Source organism: Tiliqua scincoides, chromosome 7 (genome assembly GCF_035046505.1).
Source record: "Tiliqua scincoides isolate rTilSci1 chromosome 7, rTilSci1.hap2, whole genome shotgun sequence".
NCBI classification, from domain to species: Eukaryota; Metazoa; Chordata; class Lepidosauria; order Squamata; family Scincidae; genus Tiliqua; species Tiliqua scincoides.
This window is the reverse complement of record NC_089827.1, coordinates 4,877,533-4,897,451: the sequence shown is the minus strand read 5'-3', so window position 1 is coordinate 4,897,451 and position 19,919 is coordinate 4,877,533. Positions and strand designations below refer to the sequence as shown.

Below are 19,919 nucleotides of genomic sequence, written 5' to 3'. Positions count from 1 at the left end.
AAGCCCAACATAGGAAGATTAGGTATTCCTCATGGACCTTCAGGGGAAAAAGTGGCAGTAGTAACTGTGGATGACTGTGACACTGCAGTGGCTGTGCGTTTTGGAAGCTTCATTGGAAACTACTCATGTGCTGCTCAGGGAACTCAAACTGGCTCAAAAAAGTAAGAGGCTGACTTTTAAAGCTTTTTTTACACAAAGTTCAGCAGTGATATGAAGGACGTGAGAGCTCTGCACCTTCCAGGCAGTCCTTAAGATCATTCATTGTCAGCTATAAATTTACTGTGTAATGTGATCGTACTAAACAAGAGTTTAAATGTATGCATTAAAGAAGTGGTTCCCAAATTGTTCATTATGGTGCCGAAGGGGGTTGTGGCAATCTCACTGGATTGTGTGGATATCACTGGGTGACTGACCATACCTTCTCTCTGAATGTGAGTACTAGAGAGATTTGTCACAAACTCTTTTTTACATGGTATGTAATCCCTTTGATTATACATGGTTGTTGGCATCCTTCAGTCTCGGAAGACTATGGTGTCACGCTCTGAATGGTGGTTCTGGAACAGAGTGTCCTCTCCAGTGCGCGAAGCCTGGGTAAAGTAGGTATGAAGGATAGGCTGTTACCCATGCAGCAAATCCCCCCTCTCCATGTCGCTGAAATGGTCCAATGGAAAGGCAGAGGCCAATACGGTTGGTTCCAGCAGCGTCGCAGGAGTTGCCAGAACGTGACTTTGTTCAGCCATGAACTGCCTCAGGGACTCCGGCTCCAGATTTTGCCTCGAAGTTGACTCCTGAAGCCTTTTCCATAACTGGATGTAGCCACAAGGCAGTGGAGGTTTGGGATCAGAGTTTTCCTTCTCTCAGATGAGCTGCCTTCCCAGGCTGACGAGTCCCATCTACCCGGTGGCTGTTTAGTCGCCTCTTACGACAAGTACAGCCAAACTGAGGGCCTATTCTTATCCCCAGCCCCCAGGGGAGATTATAAGCCAATTTGATTATAAGCCAATTAAATATCCATGGTTTATTGTCATTTCACTCTGCCCTCTCTGGATGTTATTTTATTGTTCCATTTTAAATGTTTTATTCTGCTCTGCCTTGGATCTGTGTGAGAAAGGCAGTTTATAATTTTTTAAAAAATATGCTAAATGTTGAAGAAAAATTATGCCTGATTTCTGATTTCTTTAGGTCTTTGGATCTAACTGGCCCTTTGCTCCTTGGAGGTGTTCCAAACTTGCCTGAAGATTTTCCTGTGCACAACAGACAGTTCATTGGCTGCATGAGGAACCTGTCCATTGACAGCAAACCAATCGACATGGCCAGTTATATAGCTAATAATGGCACTCTTGCAGGTATACATAATTCCCCCACAATTCAGGAAGGAAAGCAAAAAGTATAGTACCGCATTTTTGTTGATGTACTGAGCAACTGATGCTCAGTACATCAACAAAAATGCAGTACTATACTTTTTGTGTTTGAAAGCATTATCTTCCTTTAAGTCTGGGGGACTAGTGACAGCATTTCAAAGGGAGCAATTCACTAATCACTTATGTGACACAGTTTCAGCCCTCTGTGGATTAAGTGGCACTTAACAAGTACGGGGGGGGCCATATCTGCAAATCTCTTATCCACGGATTCACTTATCTGCGGATTGGCCCCGCAGATTCACTGCGGATTCACTTATCCGCAGGCCCCCCACACCCCCTCTGGGGGCAAGTTCTGCTCCTCTTGCCTCTGGAGGGTCCTTTGACCCTCCCTTGTGCTCACAAGTAACCGCTTTTAAAAACTCCTTAAAGTTTCAAAATTGGGTTTTCCAGCAATTTAGAATAAAGGGGAAAAAGGGAGAAACTGCCCAATTGCTACGGAGTTCATCATGGAGCCTCCTGGGTTAAGGACTTTACCTCCTTACAGTTCACAAGAGTAGAGTTTCAGGAACTAAGAAGGCCAACTGTGAGATAACCACAGCTTGTTTTTAGCATGGAGATGCAGGCGGACCAAACTTTTTCTTTTGGCATTCAAGGCTGTTCGGCTCAGAAGAACTACTGTACCACCAATTGGTGTCAGAATGGAGGCACTTGTGTGAACAAATGGAACACCTATACCTGTGAGTGTCCATTGCAGTATGGTGGGAAAAACTGCGAGCAAGGTAAGCAATTTATACATTTAGTCTGTAGAACATCCCTTAACGTATGAGCAACTTACAGGCAGTTTCAGGGCAACATCAGGCATTTCAGCCTTCCAGGTTCAGTTCTGGTCACCACATCTCAGAAAGGATGTAGTGGAACTAAAAAAGGTGCAGAAGAGAGCAACTAAAATGTTTAGTGGACTGGGACACCTCCCTTATGAAGAAAGGCTACAACATTTGGGGCTGTTTAGTCTAGAAAAAAAGGCTCCTGAGGGAGGACATGATTGAGATATACACAGTTCTGCATGGGATGGATAGAGTGGATTGAGGAAAGTTCTTTCCCTCTCGCACAACACCAGGACTGGGGACATCCAGTAAAATTGACTGGTGGAAGAGTTAGAACAGACAAAAGGAAATATTTCTTTACCTAGCATATAATTATTCCGTCAAGCTCCTTTCCATAGGAAATTTTCATGGCACCTGACCTAGATGCCTTTAAAATGGGATTGGACAGATTGATGGAGAAGAAGTGCATCACAGGTTAGAAGCCATGATGACTGTGTACTGTCTCTGGTTTTAGAGAGAGCCTGTCTCTGAATGCCAGATGCAGGGCAGTGACAGCAGGATACAAGCATCTTACTGTCTTATGTACTCTGAGGCATCTGGTGGGCCACTGTGAGGTACCAGAAGGTAGGCTTGATGGGCCCATGGCCTGATTCAGCAAGGCTCACCTTATGTTCTTATTAAGGGCTTCATTAGCTATCCAGCTTGATGACAGGTAACTTTTGCCATATAATATTTTTTTAGTCCTATCTCATAGTCCAGTGGTTATAGTTTGTCCCTTGAACTGAGATTGTTCCCTACAGAATTTGCTCAACACTCTTTTGCTGCCTGGGTAGATTAATATTTACTAACTGCCCAAATCATTAGATGCTTTGCCTTTTGAATGGAAAAATATAAGGGGGAACACCTGTGTCTTACAACTGAAAAATGATCAACAGTGGCATGTTGTCTTTCAGGGAAACCTGTCTGCTACCAATGATAATTTCACTGAAAAACCCCAGACAAATTTCCAAAGAACCCCAAAACCTCTGGCACATAGATTGCTGTCTACCATTATAGACTTATTTGTAAAGAGAGAAACTTGTGATGAAATGGCTAAATGGAGGGGTTTGCTGTAAGGGCAGTGTATGGTTCAACCATCACTTGTGCTAGTGTAAACAAAATTGCATGTTTAGAAGAGTTGCTCTTTTACGCTGTTTTCTTTTGAGTCTGGCTAAAATGAACTCTAAAACTAAAAAAAAAGGCTAAAACACTGTTGTTTTTAAAGAAATGATTTTAAAGAAATCATTAAACCCAGAAACTGGTACTTGTACAACTCAAGAGCTTGAAAACACCTTCTAACAGCGGGTCTAATGACATGAGTCAGAAACCTATTATGACTTGTGTTAAATAGCAGGTTATTAGTCCCTCTTTGCAGTTCTTTCTCATAAATTCAGCTCCTGCAGATGCATAACTCGTAGTCCTGTGTAGTGTAACTACTTTTCATGCCAAAAATCCACTTTAGAGAAATAGTTGATTCATTTTATCACCAGGAGGCCCCAAATCAATTACATTTTTCCCGTAACATGTCTGTGGGGCAGAAGTGTATAAAGGGAAACAACTAGTGTCAATTAAAGAATTCTTAGCAATTATGACAAAGGTAAACCCAAAGTCGAACGGGTGGGAATTGCTGAATGCCAGGCACTTGAGAGAACTGCACATGCTCACAGTTTATAACAGGCCTGTCAGCAGCACACCCCTGACTTGTGAATGTCACATCCCGTATATATTTTGGTCCACCAAGTTCTTTGTAAAGCCCCTCTTTTTGCAGGCCTCCTGGGGCCAAGAAAAGGAGGGTTTATCAAGCACCTGGTAGGCTGCAGTAACACCCCTTGTTTGCAACCCACTTGAGGCCATGAAAACAGAGCTGATCCAACACTATGGCATGCCTATTACTTGATAGGCAGTACTGCCTATTACTTGATAGCCCTGTACACTGTACTGCTATTAAAAACCCTGAACCTAAAATTCTTACTTTGATTTAACAGCTTTTCCAGTGTTAACATTAAAAATTATGCTTCTTTTCCACTGTCAACTGGGACCAGCCTGCCTGTTATCCAACCTATTATAACATCAAATTTATAATAGAACAAATCAGTTTTATGGCAAACCTACTAGGATTTGCTGCTCCAGTTAGGCAAACACTTTGTGACCATCAGTTTTACTTTTACTGTTTAGCGTTAAAGCTAGTTTCATCAAGCATTCAGGCTTTCAGCAGCCTTTCAGTAAGTGTGGTATAGGGGTACGGAGGCTTCTATTTTTATAGCATCCTCCGTATCAGTGAGGGGTTCGTGAAACAGGTCCTCTGCAGGTATGGGAGTATACCTGTACTTTGGTTCTGTGTGTTTTCCCATGTAGCTATGCTAAATAGGGGTTGTATTGATTGCACAGAAATGTGCTTACTGCTTGAGATGCATGGAAAGTAGCCCAGGAGAATTTTAACTGTTCCTGTATATTCCAGCATAGTGGTCCTCTCAATGCCCATTGCTATTTCTTTGCATATGCTTCTTTTTTTCCCCCCAATTATGTGCCTGTTTGAGACAGGGACCATCTTCTCATTCCATTTGTTACATAAACTGCTTTAAGAATTTTTTTTCTTGAAAAGCGGGATATAAATAATCATAACTACCACCGCTGCTTCGTTCAGACTGCTATCATCTCAGTGCAACCTTAGCGTGGCTGAATCTGCTAATCTGAGTCAAGTATCTGAGATAAACTCTGACAAAGTGTTGCCTACAGTGATCACCACATCAATCCCCAGCCTGATAGGAATCTTATAGTAATTCAGGGTGTAATCCTAACCCCTTATGTCAGTGCTTTCCAGCACTGGCATAGCTGTGCCAATGGGACGTGTGCTGCATCCTGCAGTTGGGTGTCACTCACGGAGGCCTCCTTAAAGTAAGGGAATGTTTGTTCCCTTACCTCAGAGCTGCACTGCCCTTATGTCAATGCTGGAAAGCACTGACATAAGGGGTTAGGATTGCACCCTCAGTGTCTCTCTCCCCAAGATACCACTTCCTTGTCTTTGCACAGTTATCATTCTGATGTCAGCGTAATGCTTTCATGTGGCTTTTCCAGAGATGTTTGTGGTTATTTCTCAATCCCAGGAAAGTGCAAGTAAGTGGCAATTGCCAGTCAATGAACTTGGTTCTCCAGGGCTGTGTCTACTTGTCTTGTCTACACAAGACAGCGGAATCCTATCCAACTTTCCAGCTCTGGCGTAGCCACTACGCAGCCCCAAGGTAAGGGAACACATGTTCCCATATCTTAAGAAGGCCCCAGTTACTGCCCTCCCACCACAGGATGCAGTGCACACCCCACTGGTACAACTGCACCAGCACTGGAAAATTGGTTAGAATTGGGCCCTCAGGCAGCAGAATTGATTGCACCACTTCAGATTGCAAGGGGAAGATGCCATTATTGAGTAATCCTTTTATGTTATTGCAGATGCAAAACTAGAACATGAAAAATAAATGCCTTGATCTGGTCTATAGTGTATACACTGACTACTGTAGTGCACTGATACTCTTGAGAATGTCTTTTTTTGTGGCCTTCTTTAAAGCCAGTTTCTTCTTTAAAGCCAGTGTAGCTGAGAATGTAATGATAAGCAATTCAACTTTTTGCTATTTTAAAACTGATAGTTGAAAGGGTGCACTTTTTGTTTTTTATTTTTAATCATTACAGTAATGCCTTTCCCTCACCGTTTCACCGGAGAGAGCATCATAATCTGGCGTGATCTTGATGTCACCATATCTGTGCCGTGGTACATTGGTCTCATGTTCAGAACCCGGAAAGTGAGTGGCATGTTGATGCAAGCAACTGCAGAAGCATCATCTAAGATCAACATTCAGGTACAATATGACCATTAACTTGAACAATAATTTTTTTTCTTTAAATTATAGATAATGCTAAACTTAAATTTGTGTTGTTAAATAGTAGTAGGTTTCATCTCTTCTGATTCTGTTAACACAAAAGCTTTATGTGATAGTACAGTTCGACCTCTAAACCCACGGGATTCCATTCCCGAAACCCCCACTGATGCTAAAATTTCAGATAACAGGATCTGTGGAGTGGGTTGAGTTATACCCTCCAGATGCAACCAGAGCACACCTTCTAGGTCTAAGTCCAACAGTAGAACCACTATACCATCCTGGCAACTTGCAGTTGGTTTCCTCTCTTAAAAGTTTTTTTAAGAATCAGAATTATATAGGTTGTCACAGAGAGAAAAACGTTATTTCTCTAACATTGATTGTGAGACACGTGTGCCCAGATGATTAAAAAAAAAAAGGATAACAGGGTTTGGAATGCACAGCCTTTGTTCCCTTGCAAGTTTTAAAGCCCAAATGGGTACAAAAATTGTTCAGAACCTAGGCATGGTTAATTGTAATTGGCAAAAGAATTAAATGAAATTTCTGGGGGTTTTGTTTGTTGGGGTTTTTTTTTTTTTTAAAGCAGTGAATAAAATTTATGTTTGCTTTCAACAGATACTGAACAAGTACGTGGTGTTTGAAGTCTATGATGGGCAGAATCAGGTAGCTAGCTTGAAAATGACCCAATCCCGAATCAGCGATGGCGAGTGGCATCACCTGCTGATCGAGCTGAAGAGTGCGAAAGATGGCAAAGACATCAAGTACCTGGCTGTTGTTTCCTTGGACTATGGAATGTATCAGGTGAGATGATATCCATAATCTTTCAGAACAAAATGAGACCAGAAAGGGCAGTAGATTGCCACTTTTATGGACATCCAAAATCCAAACTGTTCCAAAATCCAGACATTTTTGTCCAAGACTTGTTTTCTGTAGTGTGAACACTAGAAGCTCTGTGCTCAGTTCCACGTACAGTGTAGGTACTGGTTGTAAGTTCTCTGCTCTGTGGTGTGTACTTATACAGGCATTGTGGAAAAATGCCAGCAGACAACCTTATGGGTAACAGTGAAAAAAGCTAGAGGAAGCTTTTTCACTCTCATTTTACAGTACTTATGCAATTATTGTGGAATACAGACGAATCCAAAATTCAGACACCTTCCTGTCCCAAGCAATCCGGATAAGGGATGCTCAACCTGTACTGGGTAATACCACAACTGTTTATAGCAAGACAAGTCCCTTTTTTGCTAGCTTACCTCTAGGATGGATTCAGAAAACTATTTTTTCTGCAAATAGTGCCTGATGGAATACCCTGTCACCAAGATTTCAGAAAGCCAAGTTGTGCAACTTTTCCAGAGTTCTGTAGTTAGGGTTATCAGATAAAAGGGGGAGAAAGTCCCTATACCTTTAATCATTGTATAGAAAAGGGAATTTTGGCAGGTGCAACTTTTTAAACCCTTCCATGTTGAGCTGCACCTGCCAAACTTCCTCTTTTATACAATGGTTAAAGGTGTGGGCACTCTGTCCCCCTCTGTATCTGGGAACCCTACACAGAGTTCATTGCACAATGGATTCCATAAGGAAATTTTGTTCCACTCTATGACTGCTGAACTAGTCACAGAATTAAAAAAACTGACTATTTGAATCTGACCTTGATGCAATTGGATTTAATCTGTGGGGTGCTTTATCAGAAGCACAATATGAATAGTGTTTCTTGGTTTACTCCTTGAATGTGCTTTTAATCAGCGTTGTGTGCTTAATCAGTGAAACACTGTAACCAGGAATTTGTAGGTAGGAGAGCAATAATCCCTTTTGATCTGTTCTTCTTTTTCAGAGCACTGTACAGATTGGAAATCAGTTGCCTGGCCTGAAAATGAAAAGCATTATTGTGGGAGGTGTCTCTGGAGATGATTTCTCAGTGCAGCACGGCTTCTACGGCTGTTTGCAGGTGAAAACCGAAATTAGCCACTTACGAGTATACGTGGCCTATGAGAAAAGTTCTTTTCTCCTTTTGAGAACTTATCTGTTGGGAGTGTCAATGTGTTTTTTTGCAACTAGCTTAGTACAAATCTGACTTCCACTCCATTTACTCTCATGGTTGATTTGCTCTTTGGTGAGGCAAGCTGTTTTGCAGTTACATCATTGCTTCTTAGGTTGGAACCCTAACCATTGTTTTTGCCCTTTCCTCTCTTTTTAGGGAGTAAGAATGGGGGAAACATCTACAAACGTAGCTACACTGAATATGAAACAGGCACACAAGATTAATGTGACGGAAGGCTGCGAAGTGAACAACCCCTGTGATTTCAACCCTTGCCCCCATCATAGCTATTGTAGTGATGACTGGGACAGCTATTCGTGTATTTGTGATCCAGGTAATGATGGCTTGAAGCAAGCAAGACATTATCCAGGCACAGGAGTGTCTATATTATTACGGTGGTGGGGCAAAACAGCTTTCTGCCACTGTCAGCCCTGAACATTTTATCAGTCACAAACTGCCCATCTAGTCTATCTCAGGTTTGACAAACAGTAACTAGGTCTCTGTGTGCCCCATCCTTCCAAATCTGATGTTGAGAGATGAGGGAGATAAAGTAGGCTGAAAATGTTAAAAGGGGGGTGCTCACAAAGACCGATGATCATATATAGATGCATAGATATAAACCAACACCTGTTGAATTTCTGCTTGCCTCATAAAAACTAAAGGGCACAGGAAGCCTGTCAGAAAAGAATTTGGCAAGAGTGTAGATATTAAGGAGGTTATGTTCATGATAGCATAGCATGCCTGTGTGTGTGTGTTTCTTGGGTGAAAGATTAGAATATCTTTGCATCGATCACCTAACTTGCAGGACTATAGTAACAGTTGCAGTGATCATACAACAGAAGAGCAGACTGTGATGACTGAGGGCCCAATCCTATCCAACTTTCCAGCACCACTGTGGCTGCAATGCAGTTCCCAACTTAAGGGAACAAATGTTCCCTTAAGTTGAGGAGGCTTCTGTGACTGCACCTACACCACAGGATGCATGTATGCCCCATTGGGATAGCTGCACCAGCACTGGAAAATTGGATAAGTTTGGGCTCCTAGTTACTGCATTCCAAATTTCAAGACGATTGAATGAATGGTACAGATTTTATGACTGATAGAGTGTTCATTGCTTATAATGATGGAGAGCTGTTTTTCTGCCCATCACCAGTTGTTATTCATTCATTGTGTGCTGACTAACCTCAACAGTTTGAGTAATTTTATGGATGGATTTGCATGGATTTTATGTTAATTATTCCATTCATTTAAAAAAAATTGGCGCCTGGCTCGCTTCCATGAGCAACCTATTTTGCATGGAGTTTTGTTTTCTTTGTGTTTTCAGGGCATTTGAAAAATGTGACTTGGCCCACTTCCTCAGGTGACCTCCCCCCAGCTGCAAATAGTTTATAAAATCAGTGGACTTTCTGATAGGCATTATGATTATGTATTTTAATGGAACCACAGGTGTAATTGGGCCATAAATCTCCAGTGAATCTCTTGTGATTCATTTTCTTTCACACAAGGTTTTGCCTTGAGCCCCAAATCGGAAACCGCTGGTTTTAGTTGTTTTCTCTTTTCTGTGATATGTTGTTGCTGTTAGGCATACTCTTCAGTCATTTTCAAAACATCCAGAAGAATATACATTTCACTATGTTTAACACTTTAAGCAATAGCGGCAAAATGTTTCAATGGCCCCCAAATGGGGCTGCAGCAAATTGAAAAAGTCTGTTCCACAGTATTGTTAACTACAGTCTTTCTAGACAGCATCCTGTGGGAAGAGAATTGACTTGTAACCCAAGAGATGTTATTAGAGTATAAGCATAAAATAGATTTACTTCCTGAGACATGCAAATCCCAAATTATGTAGTGGTTGCTATATGTCTACAACCTTGTCTCCCCAGGGTACTTTGGAACGGACTGCGTTGATGTGTGTAGCCTGAACCCCTGTGAACATGTATCTACTTGTGTCCGTAAACCAAGTTCTTCTCACGGATACACCTGTGAATGTGGGCAGAGCTACTTTGGACAGTACTGCGAGAGCAAGTGAGCAAATGATACTAGCTAATTCTTTGCCTTTCTCAGCCCCTCCCCCCATCTCTTCTGTTAATGTAAAGATTTCTGATGTGAGGAGAAGCTGCCTTCAATAAAATCCATGGTATGGCTAGCCTAACTGCAATCTTTTTTCCCCCTTTTGTTTCATATCATGTTAAAAAAAAGTCCCTTTAAAAATATTTCAAGATATGCGTTTGTACTACATATTCCATGTTATGTGTAAATAATAATTGCAATTTATAAATAGCATTGAGTCCTGCTGTTTGGAATAAGAGGCACTTTTCAAGTAGTGGCTCATTTATATGGTAGTAAAGGGAGAGCAATTGTCCCTGTTCAACCTAGCATAGCATGTCTCCATAGCAGCTCCATAGTGGCATAGTTTCCTGGTGTATTGTTTGTGTCCTTTTGGTTTTTGTTTAGACTGTGAGGCCTTTGGGGACAAGGATTCATCTTTTCATTTATTTTTCTAGATAACCTACTTTGTGAACATTTTTGTTTAAAAGCGGCATATAAGTATTTTTAATAATAATAATAATAATTGCTACTGTAATCTATATTGGAGCTTACTACTATTGGAAGTTACTATTGGAAATAAAAAACCTTTGTTCGAACTCTGTCAACATCTCTCTCTCTCTCTCTCTCTCTCTCTCTCTCTCTCTCAAAAAAATTATTATAATAAGGAGAAAGGGCTCCCCGTTCCTACTTACCCTATCTATTTTTTCACAGAATTGTATTAAAGGTGACTATATATTAAAATATTTATTCATCTGTTACAGTATGGTAGAAGATATAGGTTATGCTGCTGAGATCAATTCACAAATATTTCAGTGAGACTTGGGTAATTACAGTAGGACAAGTGATGCCTCCGTGGTTTCTTTACAGGAGAACACAATTTTAAAAAAATTTCAACATGGAACTTAAAAGAGATTCCATTTCCCCTTCCCCATTTTGCTGTTTTTGTAGAATTGATTTGCCTTGCCCGAGAGGCTGGTGGGGAAATCCCATTTGCGGCCCGTGTAACTGTGAGATCAGTAAGGGATTTGATCCTGACTGCAATAAGACGAACGGAGAGTGTCGGTGTAAGGTAAGCAAAAGTGCATTCACTTGTATTGAACCAATTTTCAAGCTAAATAAATAAATGACATTTCAAGATTAGATAAGTAATGTTCTTCCCATCTTCTATATTCCTCTTAATAAGCCCAGTTTTGACAGTTATATTCCAAGAAACGGATGTTTATATTCTCTTGCAAATTGGCCAGGTTTACTCTTACCCTATGTCATATGAACTTTTTCTATTTAAGGTGGCTGCGATGGCAGGCATCTTGTAGATTATTGTTGGTTGTTGCCATGATCAGTAAACCCAGAGTCCTCCACACACTTGGATTAAAAGTGCACATAGTCACATTTGAAATGAGCAAAATGTCTGCTTCATGCACACATGTATGTGCCAACCACATGATTTTTCTGTACACAGAAAGGAATTTTTTTTTTCTTACTTCTAAAGAGTTTCAAATGTAAAATACTGGACAGTCCTTAATTTGATCATATTTTTCAACAAAAGTCTTAGTCATACCGAATAGGAAACTGAGACCTCGTAGCCCAGTGGTATTGGAATGAAGGAATGAATAAACCTTTATTAGGCATAGAGGTACGAGAATCTCGTATTTACAGAATCTCTATTTTAACATACATCTTGAAATCAGGTTTCTTAGGTTCAAATCCAGTTCTATTCTGGCAAATGTTTCCAACTCTGATTGAAACATACTTTTTCTGAAGAGTTGGGCATATGTTCCATCCCTGATTTGCAAACATCTATTAATACCTCTTATTTTATTTTTCCAGGCAAACTATTACAGACCTCAGGACAGTGATACCTGTTATCCGTGTGACTGTTTCCCTTCTGGTTCCCATACTCGTACCTGTGATGTGGAGACTGGGCAGTGTCCCTGTAAACCAGGGGTGATTGGGAGACAGTGCAATCGCTGTGACAATCCATTTGCTGAAGTTACCATCCATGGCTGTGAAGGTACTTCCCGATAGTCCCAGGCTTATGTAACTCGGTAGAATCGGCTCCCAAGTCAGAAGAAATTGAGCAAATTAGCATTTCTTGTATTGATCGTATTACGAAATGGAATAGGTGGAAAAGGTTGCCACAAGCTTGGTACAGGCATGTGCTGCTTAACAACCATGTGCTTAATGACAGACCGCATATACGGCAGTGGTCAAAGCACAACAAAGAGGCTCTTAATGAGGCAGGCAGGTCTCCCATGGCCTGCAGCAGAGTGTCTGTTTACACAGCAAGAGGCTCTTAATGCAAAAAAGTGGCACTCTATCTCCAATAGCTGTGCTGCCAGCTTGTTTCTGGAAGGGAGTGTCTGTCTACACAACAAAGGCAATAGATTGGGGTGAATGTTCACTTAATGACTTAATCGCATAACAACGGGGATAAGAGAATGTATCCCATCATTAAGTGTTGCACACCTGTATTTTTGGAAGGACATTTGGAGGGATTACTTATATTAGGGCATCAAGAAAGTCTACCCCTCACACTGTTAGCTTTTGCCACTGGTGTAATTGTTTTGATTACACAGAGGTGTTTAGTTTTATTTTCCTCCCCCCCCCCCCGTTGGTTTGTTGATTCCTGTGATGATACAAGGGTTACATCCCCCAAGGGTCCTACTAATAAATTACCCTCCAGGCTCAATCCTAACCCCTGACATAAGCACTGACTTAAGGGCAATGAGGTTCCAAGATAAGGGAACAAACATTCCCTTACTTTGAGGAGGCCTCCGTGAGTGACACCCAACTGCAGGATGCAGCACACGTCCCATTGGCACCGCTATTCCAGTGCTGGAAAGCACTGACATAAGGGGTTAGGATTGCGCCCAAAATGGCATTTTGCTGTTGAAAGGAATTGTATGGAGGTTGCCATGTTGTAACCATGCTCTGCACACACTGTGGAGGCTGCCATGTTCCTGAGAGGTTCCTTCATTCGTTTTAATAGAAAATAGGTAGACATAACAGCAATGCAGCTCTGAGGTACAAACATTCCCTTACTTTGAGGAGGCCTCCGTGAGCGACACCCAACTGCAAGATGCAGCACATGCCCCATTGGCACCACTATGCCAGTGCTAGAAAGCACTGACATAAGGGGTTAGGATTGTGCCCTGTCTCAAACTCCCGTGGCACACCTGTGGGACCATTTGTGGCATGTGCCAGCGCACACTGGTTAAAAGCATCACAACATATTCGCGCTTGCCCTAAGGAAAGCAAAATTCCTTCTGCCCCCTTGTTATCATTTCGGTGATTTTACAGATCCTTTCTTTCTCTTTCATCTCCTATAGTGGTTTACAATGGATGCCCAAAGGCATTTGAGGCTGGCATTTGGTGGCCACAGACCAAATTTGGACTTCCTGCTGCTGTGCCGTGTCCTAAGGGAGCAATTGGTAAGTTGCAGCTGTCAAATTTTAAGTGCTTTGCTGTGATATCTGTGTGGTAAAAAGGGGGACCTGGTGGTCTGAACCTGACAGCATGGTCATACAGGCCAGGAGTCAGGCATGAGTGGACAGGGGGGCAGAGGTGGAGTGGTCACTGCTGGACTTATCATCAGGTTCTGGTGCAGACTGGCAGGGATCTGAGGACCAGAGACGTTTGGTGTGGTCAAGTGTGGGCAGTGGTTGGCAAGACAAGGTTGGTTCTCTGAGAGGTGAAAAGCGCAAATTGGGGAGCCAAGCCTAGAGGAGTTCTGTAGGGCCAGCAAAGATGTATGGCAAACTGCTGCTGTATTTTTCACTTGTTTTCTTTTCAAGGAAATGCTGTTCGGCATTGTAACAGCGAGAAAGGCTGGCTTCCTCCTGAACTTTTTAACTGCACAACAGTTGACTTTGTGGATCTGAAAATCCTGGTAAGAATTTGGTGCTTTGCAAAACGGAAACGTTTTCCAACTTCAGGCATTGTGCTGTAGTAACCCTTAATATCATTGGATAGGGCTGCAGAGTGTCGTCTCCTAATATCATCTGTATGAGAACTGCCCCGACATTTCACACATTTGGGATTGTGCATATGTCACAAATAGAATTTCTTACCTATAACTGTTTTTGTCTTTAACTGTTGCACTTACCATGTATGAGATTCTGCAGAGGCCATTAAGGGCTGGTTCTCATTGTCTTCCAGCTTATAGGCAGACGCTATTTCAAAGAAAAGATTTGTACCCTGCTTTTTTAACCTTCCGGGAACTCAAGGCAGGTTGCAAAAGATAAAAACAATTAGTTTGATTTAAAATGTAATATCCCCACTTTTCTCCCACTAGAGGACTGAAAGTGGATTATGAAACTCGTTAAAGTCAATACAATCTAAGAAAAAGTTAAATCCAAAAACACACATTTGCATACACAGCAAAAATAATCAGAGGGGGTAACAAAGACCAGAAATCACGAAAACCCGGGAGATGCCTGTTTGGGGGAGGGACAGCAGGAGGAGAGGCACACATTTAGTGGCAGGGAATTTCACAGAGTCAGGCTCCTCCTGAAAAGGCCCTTTCATGCCTCACCCTCAGCTTCTGGTCAAAGGGCAGTAGGGTAAGAGCCAGATCCCAAAGTATGGGTGGATTCCTTTGGCACTACTCATAACAGAGTATAGCGAAGTAAGTGATTGTCTTATACTGAATCAGACTGTTGATCCATCTAGGTCAGTATTCCCTACACTGAATAATGTGACAGGAGCTCTCTAGGTTTTCAGATAGTGCCTTTCTCAGGCCTGCCTGGAGCTGTCAGGAATTGAACCCAGAGTCCTCTGCATCCAAAGCAGGTGCTCATCCCCTGAGCTGTGGCCTTCCCTTGGCCACAATGAATGAAGGTCTTAGGCCTTGCACAAAGCAAGGTTGGCTTTTCCTTTGCTGCCGCTGCTGCATCACAGACGTGAAACAGCAAGCAGTAGAGGGAGCCCTCATCCCACAGCTCACGCGAGAGGTCAAACAGTCGCCCTCACACTGAGATCAGTTGCGTTGGGCCAGAGTGGGCTCCAACAAATCTCAGGAGAGTCAGAGGCTCATTGGAGACTTGGGGCTCCATGAGGGCTGCATTGAGAGGCCTCGAGGGCCGCAAGTGACCCCAGGGCTGGGGTTTGGGCACCCCTGATGTAGATCAGCAACTTTCAACCTTTTTTCATCTCATGGCACACAGATGAGGTGCTAAAATTGTCAAGGCTTATGTCGGGGTTTTTTGACGATTGACTCCAAGGCATACCGTGCTGCTGGCAGGGGGATCACATCCCCTGACGGCCCTGCCAATAAACAACTCTCCCCCAAACTCTTGCAGCACACCTGTGGGCCATTCACGGCACAATAATGTGCGGTGGCACACTGGTTGAAAATTGCTGATGTAGACTTTCACATGTCAGCCGTCACATGCACAGATGCATGTAACCATAAGACAGTTTGCACACATGCAGTGAGTTGAATCTGTTTGCATAGGTGCAGGACTTAATCCTCCATCCTTCTGTGTTTAAACATACATGCCAGGGGAATTACGTAAACCAGCTCCAAGGCGAACTTGAATATATAGAGGTGACTTGGCATTCCATCAAGAACTTGAGCAACGAAGGGATGGTGTTTCTTTACTAATGGGAATTATTTTTATTTGCATCAGAATGAAAAGCTTCTCCGCAATGAGACCAGCATGGATGGCAACAAGTCGGTGCAGATAGTCAGAGTGCTTCAGAATGCCACTAACCACACGAACTCCTTTTATGGGAACGATGTGCGAACGGCCTACCAGATGATGATTAGGGTGTTGCAGTATGAGAGCCAGCAGCAGGGGTTTGAGCTGGCTGCCACAAGGGACGTGGAGTTCAACGAGGTAAGAACGGTGGAACGGAGAGATATGGAGAATACCTCAGGTGGTGCAATTTCTACTGGGGCAGTTCCAGAAAGAATTCAAGTGTAGGCATTCCCCACATCTGCGCCTGTGTCTGTTTATAGTCGCTCAAAGGAATTGTGTACTTGCTTTAAGCCAATTCTGCCCAATGTTACAAGTATGCAACAGGGTCCAAACGTGTACACCTGGGCGCTGGACAAAAATGGGTTAACCAGGCGGTATAAGCAGAAAGTTTATAGCAGGTCAAGCAAGGAGGCAACCTGCAGCTAGAGTGGATGACTCAGTGAATTTTAACAGGAAACAGGAAGTACGTTTGCTGAGTCACTCAGCGAACTTTAATAGGAGCAGGAAGCATGTCCGCTGAGTCATCCCCTCTAGCTGCAGGCTGCCTGCCTGCTTGACTTGCTATATAGTCACTATTTAGCGGGTCGTTTTCTGCTTATAGTGTCTGGTTAAAGCAAGATACATCTTGCAACTATAAACAACATAAACAAAGGTAATGGGTGTGGGAGCCCACAGAGATAGGGTTCCCCTATATCCATTGTTTCCTGTATCCATGGTGGGGCTTCTGGAAGACTCTATGTCCAGAACTGGCCCACTCTTCCAGCACCTGAGGTTACAAGTCACTGCCATTGCTCACCCCATTCTTAGGACTGCATGTGTACCTTCACATGCACATCCCTACCTTCTTTTACTGTTCCCAGTGCTGGTGTCTTGTGCCACTGCTTCTCCTCCTCCTCTTCCCACTGTGGGAGAGGTAGTAAGGAGAGTTGCATCATGGTAGCTTAGAGCCTTTCCTGGAGGGTGTTTTAGATCACTGCCAGCTTGCTGTCATGCAGTGGAAAGAAAAGGCAGGGTGACAGGTCATGCCATGCAGGTAATTGGCCAGCTGGTCAGCCAAGGAGACAAGGGAGTAAGGAGGTGATGAATCTCACTAAGGCAGGTGCTGGGTGTGCATAGGGTACCCACAGGTGTTGTCCACCATTCAAAGCAGGCATTTCACCCAGCATCATCAGCTAGTCAAGATACAAGCATCCCTTCCAGTTCTGTGGCCAGGCCTGGAGCTTAGTGCGAAAGGTCCTGATGTGTCTGGGATGTAGGCAGAATTGCACTGTCTGATGGCTGAAACGACTACCATGCAAAAATGCTACACAGCAGAACAGTCATCAGTAAAGTATTCCCTTCAAAATTTTCATCTAACCAGCTGAGATTTTTGGTGTGTGTGTGTGTGTGTTTTAAAGCTAAATCCTTGTTTTAAATCTGCAAATGTACATTTAAATGTAGTATAAACTTAGGTATAACTGTGGAGCAGTGAAAGAATTTTTTTTAAAACGTTGTGAATATATAGTGGTGGAACAAGGTTTTGTGTATGTCATTACAAAGATAAGCTTTTAATAAAGCCCTGGAATGCATGGTTTCTTGTTGAGATGCATAACAAAAGTGTTTCAGCAGCTCTGAGAAACGGAGGAATAAAACAACACTGAACAAGAACATAAAGGGAACATAAAGGGAAAAAGAAGTGAAGTTGACTGTTAAATTATTCAAGCACAAGTCCAGAGCGCCAACATTTGCCACCCTGCATACAAATCCCACTTGCAGCCTCTAAGGTTGCTGTCCTGATTCCCTAATTTTCAGCTTAATCATATGCATGTTTACTTGAAAGTTAACCTTATTGCGTTGGATGGGAGTTTACTCTCAAGAATCGTGCCTAGAATTGCTGCTTCAGTCTGAATTCCTTTTCAAAGCAGACACATTCTGAATACTTACAGCTATTCTAACAGATAATTCTTTTAACTGGTAAAGGAAAGATGCCCACATTTTGAATGTAGATCTGCAGTCAATCTATAGGATATACTTCACTGAACTGCAGCTTTTTTCTTGTCTCGAGTGTCTTCTGGTTAGCTCATTTACAACAATGAACAGAACTCACTCGTTCACCAAAATCATTCTGGATTAATGTACCACGGTTTGCCCAGCTTCCCTTAATACTAAATAGCTAACCTTGTTCCCTTTAAAATACTGGAAGATTAAATGAAAAAGATAATTGTGCTAACCTTTTCTGCTCTTTCATGAATTTCCTCTACAAAACTTTGGGAAACCAGGAAAACTTTGGGAAACTTTACAAAATTTAGTTTCCAGGGGTTCATTTTATGCTTCGGTTGAGTGCTTCATGGCAGCCTTAAATATTGCCACCCATATGCTAAGGCATGTTTTCTTGACACAGCAATGCTAGTTATTTCTTTTGATGGTGAACACTGTTCTACTGTTTTGTGAACAGCATGTATTTTTTTCCCCTTATTAGAATATTATAAAAGCAGGCAGCGCTCTTCTGGACCCCAGCACCAAAGATCATTGGGAACACATCCAGAGAACCGAAGGGGGAGCAGCGCATTTACTGAAATACTATGAGGAATATTTCAACAATTTGGCCAAAAACATGAAGAAAACCTACATGAAACCTTTCATTATTGTGGCTGCAAATATGAGTAAGTTACTTTCTTGATAACTGGAGGAAAGGGAGGGAGGGAGAGAGAGAGAGAGAGAGAGAGAGAGAGAGAGAGAGAGCAGACTATCAGTGAACGTGGTGCTTTACACAAGGGAAAGGACAGGTCCCACATCAGGGGGCTTGTAGTCTAGACCAGGGGTGTCCAAAGTTTTTGGCAAGAGGGCCACATCAGCTCTCTGACACTGTGTCAGGGGCCGGGGGAAAAAGAATTCATTTACATTTAAAATTTGAATAAATTTGAATAAGTTTACATAAATGATATATTAAAGATGAACTTAAATGAATGAGTGAAGGTCTTGCGATAGCTCAAGGCCTATAAAAAGCCTTGCACAAAGCAAGGCTGGCCTTTCCTTTGCTGTCACTGCTGAATCACAGACATGAAACAGCAAACAGTGGAGGTAGCCCTCATCCCACAGCTCACGTGAGAGGTCAAACAGTTGCCCTCACGCCGAGATCAGTTGCGTCAGGCCAGAGTGGGCTCCAAAAAAATCTCAGGAGGGCCAGAGGCTCCTTGGAGACTGGGGGCTCCCTGAGGGCCGCATTGAGAGGCCTCAAGGGCTGCAAGTGTCCCCAGGGCCGGGGTTTGGGCACCCCTGGTCTAGACAGACACACAGGAAACAGCCCAAGGGTAGTGAAGAAATATATTCATGTGTCTGAATGCTGGAAGATGTGCTTTTAAGATTCACCAAATGCTTTACAGTCATTGTTCTGAATTTCTTTTCACTATCCAAGTACTTTGGAAAGCTAACAAAAGCATAATTTTGGGTTTGAACTGTATCTTGCAGAAATGATCTCCAAATATATATATTATAGATCTCCTAATATTTAATATTTCTGTTTAGTTATTGCTGTTGACATCTTTGAAAAGGCTAACTTTACGGGAGCTAAAGTACCACGGTTTGATATGATTAAAGGAGATTATCCTAGAGATTTGGAGTCGTCTGTTTTGTTTCCTGATACTTTGCTCAGAGCTTCCGAACGAAAAGGTAGGCTGCTCCTCTGTCGGCTTTTGGAAAGAGTCTAGAGAATCTTGAGCTCTGGGAGAGAGATCAGTTATGCTGTCCTGAGGGGGCCTTAGAGAATATGAAAGTCTTGTATGTATTTATATGTCTTTTAAAAATTAGTTCCTAATACAGTTGCCCCCATCCTATGCAAGGGTTACATTTCAGAGTCACGCATGTGACATCACTTCTTGCTAGTTTTGAGTTGAAAAACATATGCAACCAGGGTCATCCTGGATAAAAAAATTGGCCACCGCCATTTTAAGAAAGGTAGCCCTTATGCTGCGGGGGTGGGGGGGAATGGTTTTTACTGCAGCTTTATCTCTTTACATAGTAATCCAAACATTGCATGACAGTATAAATTCTGGCATTGATTTTGTCCT

General features: G+C 42.5%; 1 protein-coding gene across 1 annotated transcript in view; it reads left to right on the top strand.

The window, feature by feature from the left end:
• CELSR1 (cadherin EGF LAG seven-pass G-type receptor 1) overlaps positions 1-19,919 on the top strand; it is a 157,783-nt gene that overhangs the window by 109,360 nt on the left and 28,504 nt on the right. Inside the window, exons 6-20 of the mRNA XM_066633634.1 lie at positions 4-161; positions 1,183-1,346; positions 2,015-2,140; positions 5,906-6,072; positions 6,706-6,891; positions 7,919-8,032; positions 8,282-8,456; positions 10,006-10,147; positions 11,120-11,240; positions 11,999-12,182; positions 13,501-13,602; positions 13,966-14,060; positions 15,802-16,011; positions 18,332-18,515; positions 19,378-19,521. Coding sequence (XP_066489731.1) covers positions 4-161; positions 1,183-1,346; positions 2,015-2,140; positions 5,906-6,072; positions 6,706-6,891; positions 7,919-8,032; positions 8,282-8,456; positions 10,006-10,147; positions 11,120-11,240; positions 11,999-12,182; positions 13,501-13,602; positions 13,966-14,060; positions 15,802-16,011; positions 18,332-18,515; positions 19,378-19,521 — 2,272 coding nt within the window. The remainder of the gene's footprint in view (positions 1-3; positions 162-1,182; positions 1,347-2,014; positions 2,141-5,905; positions 6,073-6,705; positions 6,892-7,918; positions 8,033-8,281; positions 8,457-10,005; positions 10,148-11,119; positions 11,241-11,998; positions 12,183-13,500; positions 13,603-13,965; positions 14,061-15,801; positions 16,012-18,331; positions 18,516-19,377; positions 19,522-19,919) is intronic.